Genomic DNA, 12,153 nt, shown 5'->3' on the forward strand with positions numbered 1-12,153 from the left:
AGCAGCAAGTATTGTATCATTATGCTCATGATACTACTAAGTAACAAACCTACTCTCAATGCCATTGCACTAATTTTCCATCTATCTCCTCTAGCCCTGCTTTCAGGGTGTGGCCAGCCCCCACTCAGCAGTCACAGACTGTAACTCTAACCCCATGTAATTAGCCCTGATCAAGCTTGGGACCCTGTTTAGCACAGATTAACTCTGCTTCCCATGCATTCCCACACCCCCCACCTCAGATCCTGCAGATAAAAAAGCGGTGGAAGAGGAAGAATGGCACCCAAAGGGACAGGCCTATAATCAGCCCTCCCACAGCCCCACAAACTGTCCCATGCCTGGGGGGGACAGTGGGGGGGTCGTAGATGGATGGGCGAAGTTAGACAAGGTCGCACCCCCACACCGGCAGCTCTTTTTCCCTGCTCAGCTCTGCGCAGCCATCCTGAATCAGAGCAGTGCCTTGCCTGTGAGAAGGCAACAACACAGTGAATGATCATACCCGTTGTCAAGTAATGGCTGTTATGTGGTACTGAGAAGAAGCCAATGCAGCCACAGAGCTCCCCCGTGACCCACCAAGCGGTTTTTAAGGCCACATAATGGCGGAAGTGAAATCAGCTCAAGACAGAGGCCGGTGTAGTTAGGGATCCACTTGACAGTGGAGCTTTTCTTTTATGTGCTGACTAAAAGGACGACAGGGAGAGGACATCGGCATGAGAGGGAAAAAGACAGACAATTTCAGTCAAACACCTCGGCGCTGAAGGCTTTGGTTTCCTCCATGTGCATCCATCATCACTGGTGTAGGGATTAGGAGGTGGCGTATCGGAGGAGAAGTAAATATCTGGAGAAACGCTAATGTGGCATCCATTTGCATGAGTCATTGGCCCATGCACCGAAGCCATTTTAAGAGCACTGAGATCTCAGAGCACCCCACAATCTTACTTCTAGGTAGATCCATCACATTCAAAGGCCCGGTGTGCCTGTATATGTGTGAGTATACAACCATTACATCCAAATCAGTAAACAAGACTATCAGCGTATTCCCTTTGCATATTTGAGATAATCTCGTCCCTTTCATTTCCAAATTCACATCCGTCTTCTGTTTCTTTGTCTCTGAAATAGAAAGAACGGCTCAACGCACCTAGACAAGCTCTGAAATGTAAGAATGGTTGCATTTTGGCAGGAGAAAAGAGGAGAAGATTGGGCCAGGGCTTCCAATCAGTGTTTCAGGTTAAGGGCGAGGGAACAGCAGCGCAGGTCCATCCCTCAGCTCAGCTTACACAAAAGAAATTCACCCCTTTATTCTCTGATATAATCAGAGATAGGATGGAGTTCATTAAACAACTGAAGTACAGAAGTTCTCAGATGTGGATTTAGAGGGTCTTTCCCCACCCACTGGTACCTATGTGAATATTAATCAAAAGTGTCACATATAATAAAGAATATTTGTTCCACCTTTGAAAAACGTTTGACATTTTCATTTTAAACATCAATAACGAGAGGAAAGGTGATCAATTCTATTGATAAAACAAGTTAACTAATTGTCTGAAGTCACTCAAGGAAATCTGAAAATAAATGATTATTTTAGAAACATGTCTGACTCTAAAAGCAAAGATGGTTCATAAAAATATTCCAAGAAAAAAAAAATCCCTGCAGTTCGCAGTGATCCTACGCGCATAACCTCCCATAACCCCGTCTCACACGCTGTCAAATCAATTCTATTTAACAAATCAATAACCCCAACACAATCAGTTTATGAGGAAAATGTATTTGCTAGTTATTTGCTGATCGTTCATTTTCATTCAGAACTGACAAATTGATATTTAAAAAGGGACGCGCAGGTGATTCCTGAAGGCCAAACACACTCTTTCAGACTTTTCAAAAGAGAATGAAAATGAACAATATCATCGCTATTGATCTAATTTATAACATTTATTCTATTTCTCAATTTAAAAATAAACTTCCAGCAATGGGTCGACGAGAAATAAGGAGACCGAGGTGTCCGTAACTCCGCAGGCAGTCACGTTTAGACTATTATTTTGAGCTCCATTTAACTTGGCCGATACAGTTTCAATTCTGCTGCCATAACATTACAGCGCAGTGTAATATTAATGAATACCACATGAAGTTCCAGCATAAAACGACTCTCTTTGAACGCTCAGACAAATTAATTACCCTACTTTACCAGGCTCGGTATTTCTAATATTCCCCGAGTCCAAGAGAATTTCAGTGCGCTTGTGCCTTTCAAAAAATGTGTTTTGGATGACAGACTAAGAGACTTTTTATAATAGATGGAGCCGCTGCAACGTTTCTTTAACATCCACATAAACCTAAGGCGGGATATTTCTGGTATGCTTCATAAATATATCATAAAGACTCCTATAGTCCGCGCAGCCACATCATCATAAAGAGTGGAGTGCTGGAGGTATTTAACACTTACCGATCAGCATCGTGCGTCCAGGACCGTATCCGCGTCTCTCCAGCTCGGCTCGTGTCACCGTGCGTAAAAACGGCAAAATTTTTACGCACTTTTATCCCCAGAGAGCGAGGACATGCACAACGCACAGGTGCGAACCGGAGACGTCCTGTAGTTGTAAAGAGCCGATTCCGATTGACTTTCTCTTGTCTCTGTATTGACAACTCTTTCTGTATCCCTTTTTCCTCTCTCACTCTCCGTCTTTGGTGACCAATTCCCGGGATATCTCAGATCCTACTGATGCGCGTTATCCTCAGTTAAAATCCTATTGCCCGTGCCGCTGCTCCGCTTGGCCTGAAGGAGGCGAGGAATTGGGCTGCTGGAGAGGGGCTGGGTGTAATTGCCTTCTCTCTCTCTCTCTCTCTCTCTCTCTCTCTCTCTCTCTCTCTGTCTCTCTCTCCTTGTCATCCCTTCGACTCTGTAGTCCTACCTCTTTCTCTCTCCTCCTCTCAGTGGGCACCTTTTAACTTGACAGGAATGCACAGCTGGGGGAATTAGATGCTATTTTACCTGTACAACTTGGCACCACATTAGCTTTCTTGTCAGGCTTTCTAGTCTTACAGGTTAGCACCATATTTGATGTGTGTGAATCATATGGAGGTCCTGCCATGCAGAGAAAGAAAAGAGTGGAAAGGGAAGGAATCGGGAAACATGATAGGAACACTGTAAACATTAAGGGGAAGAAAAGAATATTTTCTGAGACAGGTTTCCATTTGTGCTCCTGTAAGGATGATTTGTGTGTACTTGTGGAGGCAGCTGCCTTGCGTGCACAACAGTGTGTGAGCGAGAGCGACGTTGAGAGTGGCTGCAAGTGATGGTTTCTCACAGCCATCTCTCTTGCCAGTCTGCTCCTCCTTTGTGTCTCTTCTTGTCGATGCATCATTTGGTGAAGCTGACACATATTCGGGGATTTGGAATTGGCTCGAGAGCACAGAGAGCCTGCTTGTATTAGATTTCTGTTTGTTCAAATGGTGTGTGTGTGTGTGTGTGTGTGTAGGCATAGATTGTGGGTTGAAGAGCCTTGGTGCAATGCTAAGCTGTCCTGGAGCTACGCCAAAGCACATCTCCCAGGGTGCTATCAGGAACTTAATTACAGCATTAAATTGCTCCCTCTCTGCCTCTCTCCCACTCTCAGTTCACGTCCCCCTTCTTTCCCCCCTTTCTGCTCTCTCTGGCTCCCCTCTCACCAAACTGTGTATCTATCTAATCTTACACTTGCTTCTCTCACTCTCTCCATCTCTGTCTTGATCTCATGTTGTTCTTTTTCCCCCCTTTCGTGCGCTTGCTGGCTTGGCAGAAATGCCTGTCGGTGCTGCTGTTTGTGTCATCGTCGTGTGAAACGGCCTTCAAAATGTGTCTCGATTGTTCCTGATCACGTTGCCAGAAATAGCAATGGTTCATCTGCTGTCTGTATTATGCATTTCAATTTTTTAATTTCATGCATCCATACCAATAATCATGATTCTGTTTATCAGTCAGTTTGTTATGGTGTAGTTGGAATGGGGTGCTAGAGATCAGACTGCTGATAGAGAGTTCACTTTAAACGTGAAATATTGCCTCTGACAGAGTATCATGTGGGGTGTGAGTTACCTTTCCCCTCTGATCCAGGTTTCTGTTCCTCACCATTCACCGAGGCAACAGTGGACCTAGCAACTCTCCCCTGGGGCAGAGTGGAGGACACAGGGGCAGCTGGGCTGTCCTGATGCCTCATGCCAACCATCACCCTGCTGGCTGGCACGCCACAGCCGAGGCTAATTAGAAAGACGGGAATGGCTCCAAGCTTTACATCAGTCAGCCTTACCCAAGATGATTTGTTCTAGCCAATTTGTCCTATATGTTAAAAGACGATCACTCCGCTGGAATAGGAGTACGTAGTTACATCTCCCATTGGAGGTAGTTGGCCTATTTAATATCCATATTACAACTGCCAAATTGTTCATTTTACAACCATTTCCTAGAAATCATATTTTTAGACGACTAATTTTGACTGTAGGGAGGCTCGTAGGAGGAATACTTCTAATATGCAACCCCCAGATATGTTTTGGTTAACATGTAATGCTGCTGGGTAACACTTTTTATTCACATAATGAAGAAACAATCTTAACATGTTTGCAGAAAAGCTTTTTGTATTTCATTTGTATTCCCTAAATTATCCACTCTTACTAACAATACTCATAACAACTAATTAAACTTTATATGATTACATTCAGGAACAGATCGCACTTGTTTGAGGTTGGAAAAAATATCGTGGTCTTGTTTCATTACTGAAAAAGTGACTGGAAGGAGGAGAGACATATACACTTGTACAAAGTGTACAAAAATTGGAAAACAGCCATTCCACAAATTATTTAGTCCACCTCCAATGAATGAGTAACCTGTTGTTTTTTTTTCAGGGTCAAGGATTGGAATAACTGAATATTTCTAACTCAGTGGTTTAAATGTTCGGACGTAATTATGATGGCGAGTCTTGGCAACCAGATGAGGTGTTTTCTTTCTTTTTAAACTGCAATTTCAGTGTCAGTTTTTTAGTACCATTTAGTGCTAGCAATGTGCTTTTACTTCTGCGTAAATGCATCTCTCAAACCAAGCCAAGCTGTAAATACTGTAAGGCTGTCAGGTCAGCTGGGCAGATCAGATCTCTAAAATGATTTTGTCTCTTCATGAGTAGGGCTGAATCTGCAGTGTTAAACTGGTGGACTTTGTTAATACTAATGGTATTTACTCAGTTGCCGAGAGCCTAGTATCTATGGTGATGAATGACAGACCCTGGCGAGAAGAGAAGGTCAAGCAGTCACTCTCGAGTTTAACTAAATTGTGTTGTCTTCTGACAACTTCAGTACTTTTCTGCTCAGCTAAAGTCACCAACATTGTGGCTAGACCTCTGAAGTCTGCCCTGTGGAGGTGGGGTGCAGGGGTTTTGTGGCAACAACTACCAACAGGTTGCTCAGACACTTGGAAATCAAAGCTGCAGAGAGAAGTAACCAGTGGGTTTGGATGAAGAAGCAAGACCCCCGCTGGGCCCCTGAAGTAGCAGGCCAGGACGACACAGAGGGGGGGACACCAGAATTCAATGTTGAGCTCTCTAGAGGAGTTGCAGGTGTCACTACTTGAGAACTCCTCCGTGTCAATCGTCAGTAACTTTATTGTTGCATTCACCATCAGTATATATTCAGATATTTAGCCTCTGTGATCTGAGTGTGAAAAAAACAGGCGCAGGATTGTGGGAGAGACAAATCAAATTTAATTGACCATAATAGGAATTTTAGCAATTACATCTGCAAATACAAACAGGATTCAATGCTGAATTTCAATACCTGAAGTGAGGCCAAAGATTTGTGACCGATTGAATCTGCGGTCTGTTTGCACTGTATGTGTGATTTTGAGAATGGGAAAGTCAGGTGGAAACTACAGAAGAGGTGAGTGCCTAGTAATTATTACGCAGTGTGTGTGTTTGCTGTTGCATGCCGGTGCTGTCACCAGGGTGGACCGGGGGGTTGGTTCGGGGTGGATGGGCTGGTGTGTTACATAGATGGGTAGGAGAGAGTGTTGGGTTCTCCGGGAGAGCCTGACAGCAGGGGCATGAGCCCAAAAGGGAGAGGGAGGAAGAGGAAGCGTGAAATATGGATATAGCTGCTGTCACCTGAGAAAGATGACAGTGCCGTGCAGCAAGCCTAATATCATGTGACATCTTTTTAGCGGAGGCATCTGTGCATCTCTACAACATCCTTCCACCCACCTAACATTCTCTTCACATATCCGGACTTGCATTAGTCATTAACAGATGGCAACAAACCCCCAGAGAGCTTCTCTCTGGTGCTGATGTGAAGTTCATCTAGCTGTCTCTCAGCAGCAGCCTGATCAATACCTTTCAAGGCGTGACAGCCTCGTAATGTCCTCCTTTTTGTTTTCCAATATGCGGCGGGCGGAAGAGCGTGATGGGAGTGACACAGCTGTTTTTGATGAGCGGGCGTGTTCAAGAGTTGAGAGAATGTAGGTTTGGGAGTTGTGCGGTTTGCTAAACAAGACACACGTTGTTGTCACTCCTCTGGGTGAATGGATATTGATGCATAGCTGTGGATTATCTTCTTTTTTTTTATGTTGGCAACTATTGTACAAAAGCCATCTCACATTTACTGGACAGTTCACAGCTTGTGTGCGTGGTGTTCATCATAAACACAGCAAAATATATGTACGCAGCCAGGCTTTATGAGCTTCTGCTTTATAGTAGGGGAACTTGTGACAAATGTAAATGTGTTTGAATGGTGTTTTCTGATCCTGACATGCCAGGATGTAATGATTGGCAGGCTAATTTATGAACAAGCAAAGAGGAAAGTTAATCCTGCCCCTCTCTCTCTCTCTTTCTCTCTCTTTCTCTGCTGTTCCGTGCCACCGGCCTCCTCAATTAGAGCTCACTCTGCCAACCTGCTGCTGAGGCCCGACTAGGTAATGACTGGCAGCAGCAGACGAGGCAAAGAGCCATCTATCTTTCTCTCACTCTCTCTAGACTAACAATTTTCCTTTCGTGCTCTCTCAGTCCGCACCTCTCTCTAAACTAACAGCTTTTCTCTCTAACCCATCAGCTCTCTCTCTCTCTGTCTCACTGTAAGATAACATCTTTGTCTAAAGTAAACTTCCCTTTACTTCTCTTTCTCACACTCGTGCGCACTTCTTTTTGAAAGTTTTACACTACGCTAACTAACTGAATCCAGACTATCTTAATTGACATCTCCCTCTCCCTCAGCCCCTCTATCAATTTGCTTACTCCACTGGCATATTTCTTTCCACTTCACTATCTCTCACTAGACCAAAATATCTCTGCCTTTCTGTTGCCCGTCACCCATCTCAGCAAAACAAATGAATTGATGAGCATTGGGAGGAAACATCATCGGAGTGCAACGCTCTGGCTGGCTACCTGACTGACTGACAGAGAGACTAACTAACTAAGTGACAGATAGACTGACAGGAGGTTGGATGAGCACTGAGCATTGACTGTGAGCAGCTAAAGTAATCTGAAGATAGGCGGACAAGAAAGACAGAGGCTGATGGGTGGCACGGTAAGATGTCATACAGTGTCAACACCTGAAGGAAACTTTAATTAGCTTTCAAAGTTTCATCAGCTTGTTAGTCAAACTCGAGGACAATAAAATCATATTGAGAGTTTGCTTAAAGTTATAGTTATATAGGTATTTTGAAGTGGTTATATGATGACAGATTGATTACATTGTCTCCATGATGGGAAAGGGTTAGGTTTAGGGAATCACTATTAAAAGGATATGTTCTGCACTCTATGTTATGAATGTTGTAGCTCAGTCAATTGTTCTGTCCAACCTGGAGTACTGCCCAGTCATCTGGTCAAGTGCTGCTGAAAAACAGCCCCTTAGAAAAAAAAAACCCTCCCCTTAGTTCTTCATTGTTCTGTCCACTCTGATGTACGTGATATGCATAAATCTTGGTCAACTGTTGAGGCTTGTACCAAATCTACAAACAAATTGTATGATGAGAAGTGTTCTCTATAGAGCTTCTTCTGCCTGGAACATTGGTGAGTTTGTTTTTCCTCTTTTATAAACCTGTTCCTTATTGTTTCATGTGTATAGTCATTTCACTGTTTTATATTTTAGTTTCTTGTCCTAAATTGATACTCTTATTGATACTGTATTGTTGTGATTTCAAATTTTGTTTTATTATTGTTGTTGTTTTTGTGTGGACTCCAGGAAGACTAGCAGCCACTGTCTGTGTCTGCCATTTGCCTGAATCCATGTGAATGCAGCATAAGCCCAACTACACTGCACACTATATATATGCCACACAGCCAGAAAAACACAAGCATGAAGGCTCTTTAAAATCTTTAAAATGTAAAGGTTTGATTTCAGCCTTTCTGAGTCAAGCAGGTTTTTTTTTTTTTTAGGTGGGCCTTTTTATTCATTTATTTTATATGTTTTCTGTTGACTCTGTCCAAAGCAGTGCATAGCTTTGCTTTTGTATCCTGATCTGATCCCTGTCTGCTTCTTTCAAAATGGTGGATATACTGATCATCTACTCTAAGTAATACACTGACAACCCTATAATAATACCGAAACTAGTCTTTTGTGTGTTTTGTTGAGATTGGATTACTTTCTCATTGTTGGCCACTCTGAGCAGCGACTTAATATCATAATATGATAAAAACGTACAACGAACAACTCACTTGTGAGAAGAACTTTTCAGTTGCCAGGTGTGGAAAAACTCATTTGGCTGGTGTCCTCTTGCAGCATAAATTATTTTGTGTTTCATTTAACTCAGAACTACTTCTACCTGTTATCTCTGCAACATTTAGAGCTCAGGTGTACATCCTCCTCCTTTGTCTTTTTAGATATCTCACTAATAATCAATCACATCTGTAGTAATGCTGCAGTTATAAGTTTTTAATAAATGTATTTTGGTCCGATGCTCTGCAGCTTTTTATAGAAGGTATGTGACTGATTAATTAAAGGCCTGGTTAAAAAGACAAAGCAACTTATGCTACAGGGGACATTATGTATTTTTTTAACAACCTGGGAAGCAATTGTTCTTACAAATGGCTTGTACTTGAACTATAAAGTATTATTAATTATTTATGAACCATTAATAAAACCATTAGTTACAACTTATTACTTAAAGTATGCTTGCATAGATAATGTTACCGTATTGCAGTGAGGAGCTTTAAATGCAACGTGGCCAGGGCTGTCAGTTTTACTTATGAGTAAGACTTTACATGCAGAGATAACATAAGGTTTTGATTCACCAGGCTTCCCCTGTTAATATAAGACGTGAATGTTGTGGGCGATAGCTGGCAAGACTGTAAGCAGCTACGTGCAGGGAATGAATTCATAAACTGTTCCAAAAATAAACCTGAGTACAGCTGGTATGTTAGGCTGATAATACTTTATATTCAAAACTCTTCAACTTATGAAAATTAATGAAAAACACTAACATCTGTCTCTTACTGCAGATCATGCTGTCACCCAGTGCCGATCACGTTGTCACCTAGTGTAACTCGACACATTGATGTTGCCGTTACAAATTGGCTTTATTTAAGAAAATACTTAGATCAGGTGAGATAACCTGTGAGCAGGCAGATGCTGTCATCTCAGTATGATGCTGCAAAAGAAATAGGTGTGTGTGTGTGTGTGTGTGTGTGTGTGTTTTGTGGTTGTAAGCTCTGCCACCTACATATTCTATCTCATCACAACAGGAGAGAGGACGCCCCATTTAGCATCACTGTCACATACGGTTTCACAGACAAACACCAGACGAGACAGAGTGAAAGTATGTGTGTGTGTGTGTGAGTGTGTGTGTGAGTGTGTGTGAGTGTGTGTGTGAGTGTGTGACACAGAGAGAGAGAGAGAGAGAGAGAGAGAGAGAGAGAGAGAGAGATGGGTTCCCTAACATGAATAAATCATCAATGTGTTTCGTTGCTTTCACGGGGTTCACAAGTGGAAGATGAAGGAGAAGAGCGGAATGAGGAGGAGGAGGTGGAAAGTGAGAGTGAAACAGATCAGGTGGAGAGGGAAACTGCTAGCAGAGGGGGAACGAAAGACAGGTGGGAATCCTAATGTTTCGTGCTTCAAGTGTAGTAGAAAAGACAAGAGCATCTGCAGTCAGACTGACGTAATTGCTGCCAAGAATAACTGGACGCTTTGGCTTTGAAAGAGCTCTGTGAAAACTCTATTACAATGTGAACATTATAATAGAGCGAGCACGAGACTACATTTCTGTAGACGTCTGGTTTTATGTTGAACCTGATCTCCTGCTGTGCTTTGCTATCTCTGAAATACTCACAGAAAAACAACTTGCTGCTGTTGTGTCCCCTGGAGGGTTGGAGGGTTGTGTAGCTGTAACACATTACGAGTATTCCTATAAACACACACACAACTCACGCAGCTTTTAAGTGTTTCTAACATCATTGTTTTAGAGGCTGTTAATCTGTTAAACGCAGGTTTTTACAAGAAATATTTTATTGTTGTCCCATACTTAATTACCCATGACAAGGTGTCTTGAAATAAATCCCTGGACTTCTGTGAAATGTGCTGTGAACATCCACCCCCCATGTTCCCGCAGAGGATGTGTCATCATATTTTAGATGACCTCTAACCTTGGCTCGTGCTTCCAGCAGGAAAAATGACAATTTTGCACAAATTTAACACTTCTATTAAGAACTAATAGAAAGATTTCACAGACTCCGGAGCTGTGCTCAGCAGCCTCTACTGGACATAACTGCAGAGGCGAAGAGACTGAGGACATTGATGGAGGAAGCTAAAAGTTTCTGGAGAGGAGTGAATCTTGGACTGGGTTTTAGTCTTTTGGTGAGAGCTTTGTGAAATAAAAGGATGAAAGACAGACACTGAAATGGGCTTCTTGTTGTTAGACTAGTAAATAATATTAGCTTGCTGCTATGTCCATGTATGTGTTGACTCTGTGTTGCACTCTGAAACTGGGCCAAATCACTAACAAATCTTACATTACGTTGCTTCAGAGGCACCCATTAGTGCACTTTATCACATTTTCTTCACAGGAAGGGCACCCTAGAGGACACATTATCACATATTATCTATCAAGGGCATCCAAGAGTGTACTTTTGCTGCAATTATTTTAAACATCTACACAAACTATAAATCAACCGTAAGAGTGGATCATTGTTTGCCTTCATTTTCATTTTTAATGACTGAAAATCCTCTGTCTTACACCCCAGGCAAGTTAGAGTGACTAATGTTCTACAATTAATTCATAATGCTGGATTGTACTTTTATTTCTTAATTGCTGCCTTGGCACTCCAAACTGTAATTAAAGGGAGGTTATACATTTAAAATCAGAGTGACTTCAGCTGTTGTTGCCACATGAGAAAGAATTTGTAGGGGAATAGTGTTAAATTGTGGCCTTGTAATGCATTATTGTCATGGTTTAGACTATCTTAGAATACATTCATGAATATTTCTTAAAGGCAGAAATGGAAGATTTGCTTGTCAGCTCATGTGTGAGTCATTTAGAAAATACGGAAAAAAAAGATTATTGTGACAACAGCCGGGCTGACTGCCGTTGCGTAAAGGATCATCTTTTGCTTTGGTGCTCTACTATAACAAACATTGCATTAAGGCCAAAAATCGAGCCCTTATTCATTATCAGTGGAGTAGCTCCAGGCTGTACATTATCACATATTAGCCTCTTGCTTTGTTGTTTTTGCAAAGTTCATGTTCACACATACTGATGAGTCCCTGTAATGTATTGAACAAAAAGCCTACATAAATGTCTACACATAATTTCAAACTTTCTAGCTTTTATTGCCCCAAGGCTACAAATGAAAAGCTCATTAAACCATTTTTTCACATTAATTTGCATATGCTAATCATTAAAAATCAAGGTAAAAACAAAGGGGCAACACACATTGGTCGAGTGTAAATACATGTGATTATGAACAATGAACTGGGCACAGCAGTTACAAAAATATTTATACATTTTTGGTGGTATTCACCTTGAAAGAGTTTGTTTTTGGGTTCAATAAATAATACAATAAAGCAGTCAGTGGATGAGTGTGTGCTTGTTGACTCAGATAAAGGGAAGGAGAGTCATTGCAGTGGCAGAATGCTGCTTTGTACACTGAAGATAAGGCTATTCAGAGTAGAAAGAGAGGGCTTTCATATAATAAATGTGGCTACTGACTGTCCTCATGA

General features: G+C 42.0%; 1 protein-coding gene across 5 annotated transcripts in view; it reads right to left on the reverse strand.

Annotated features, from left to right (window-relative positions):
* The window catches only part of znf385c (zinc finger protein 385C), a 136,392-nt gene that overhangs the window by 43,292 nt on the left and 80,947 nt on the right, over positions 1-12,153 (reverse strand). The window contains exon 1 of one of the 5 annotated variants that reach the window (XM_019258650.2): positions 2,435-2,812. The exons of the other annotated variants lie outside the window; for them this stretch is intronic. Within the exon in view, the coding sequence (XP_019114195.2) occupies positions 2,435-2,444 (10 nt within the window). The 5' untranslated portion in view covers positions 2,445-2,812. Of the gene's footprint in view, positions 1-2,434; positions 2,813-12,153 lie in introns of those variants that run through there. 5 annotated transcript variants of the gene reach the window in all.

The sequence above is a fragment of the Larimichthys crocea genome, chromosome XII (assembly GCF_000972845.2).
Source record: "Larimichthys crocea isolate SSNF chromosome XII, L_crocea_2.0, whole genome shotgun sequence".
NCBI classification, from domain to species: domain Eukaryota; kingdom Metazoa; phylum Chordata; class Actinopteri; family Sciaenidae; genus Larimichthys; species Larimichthys crocea.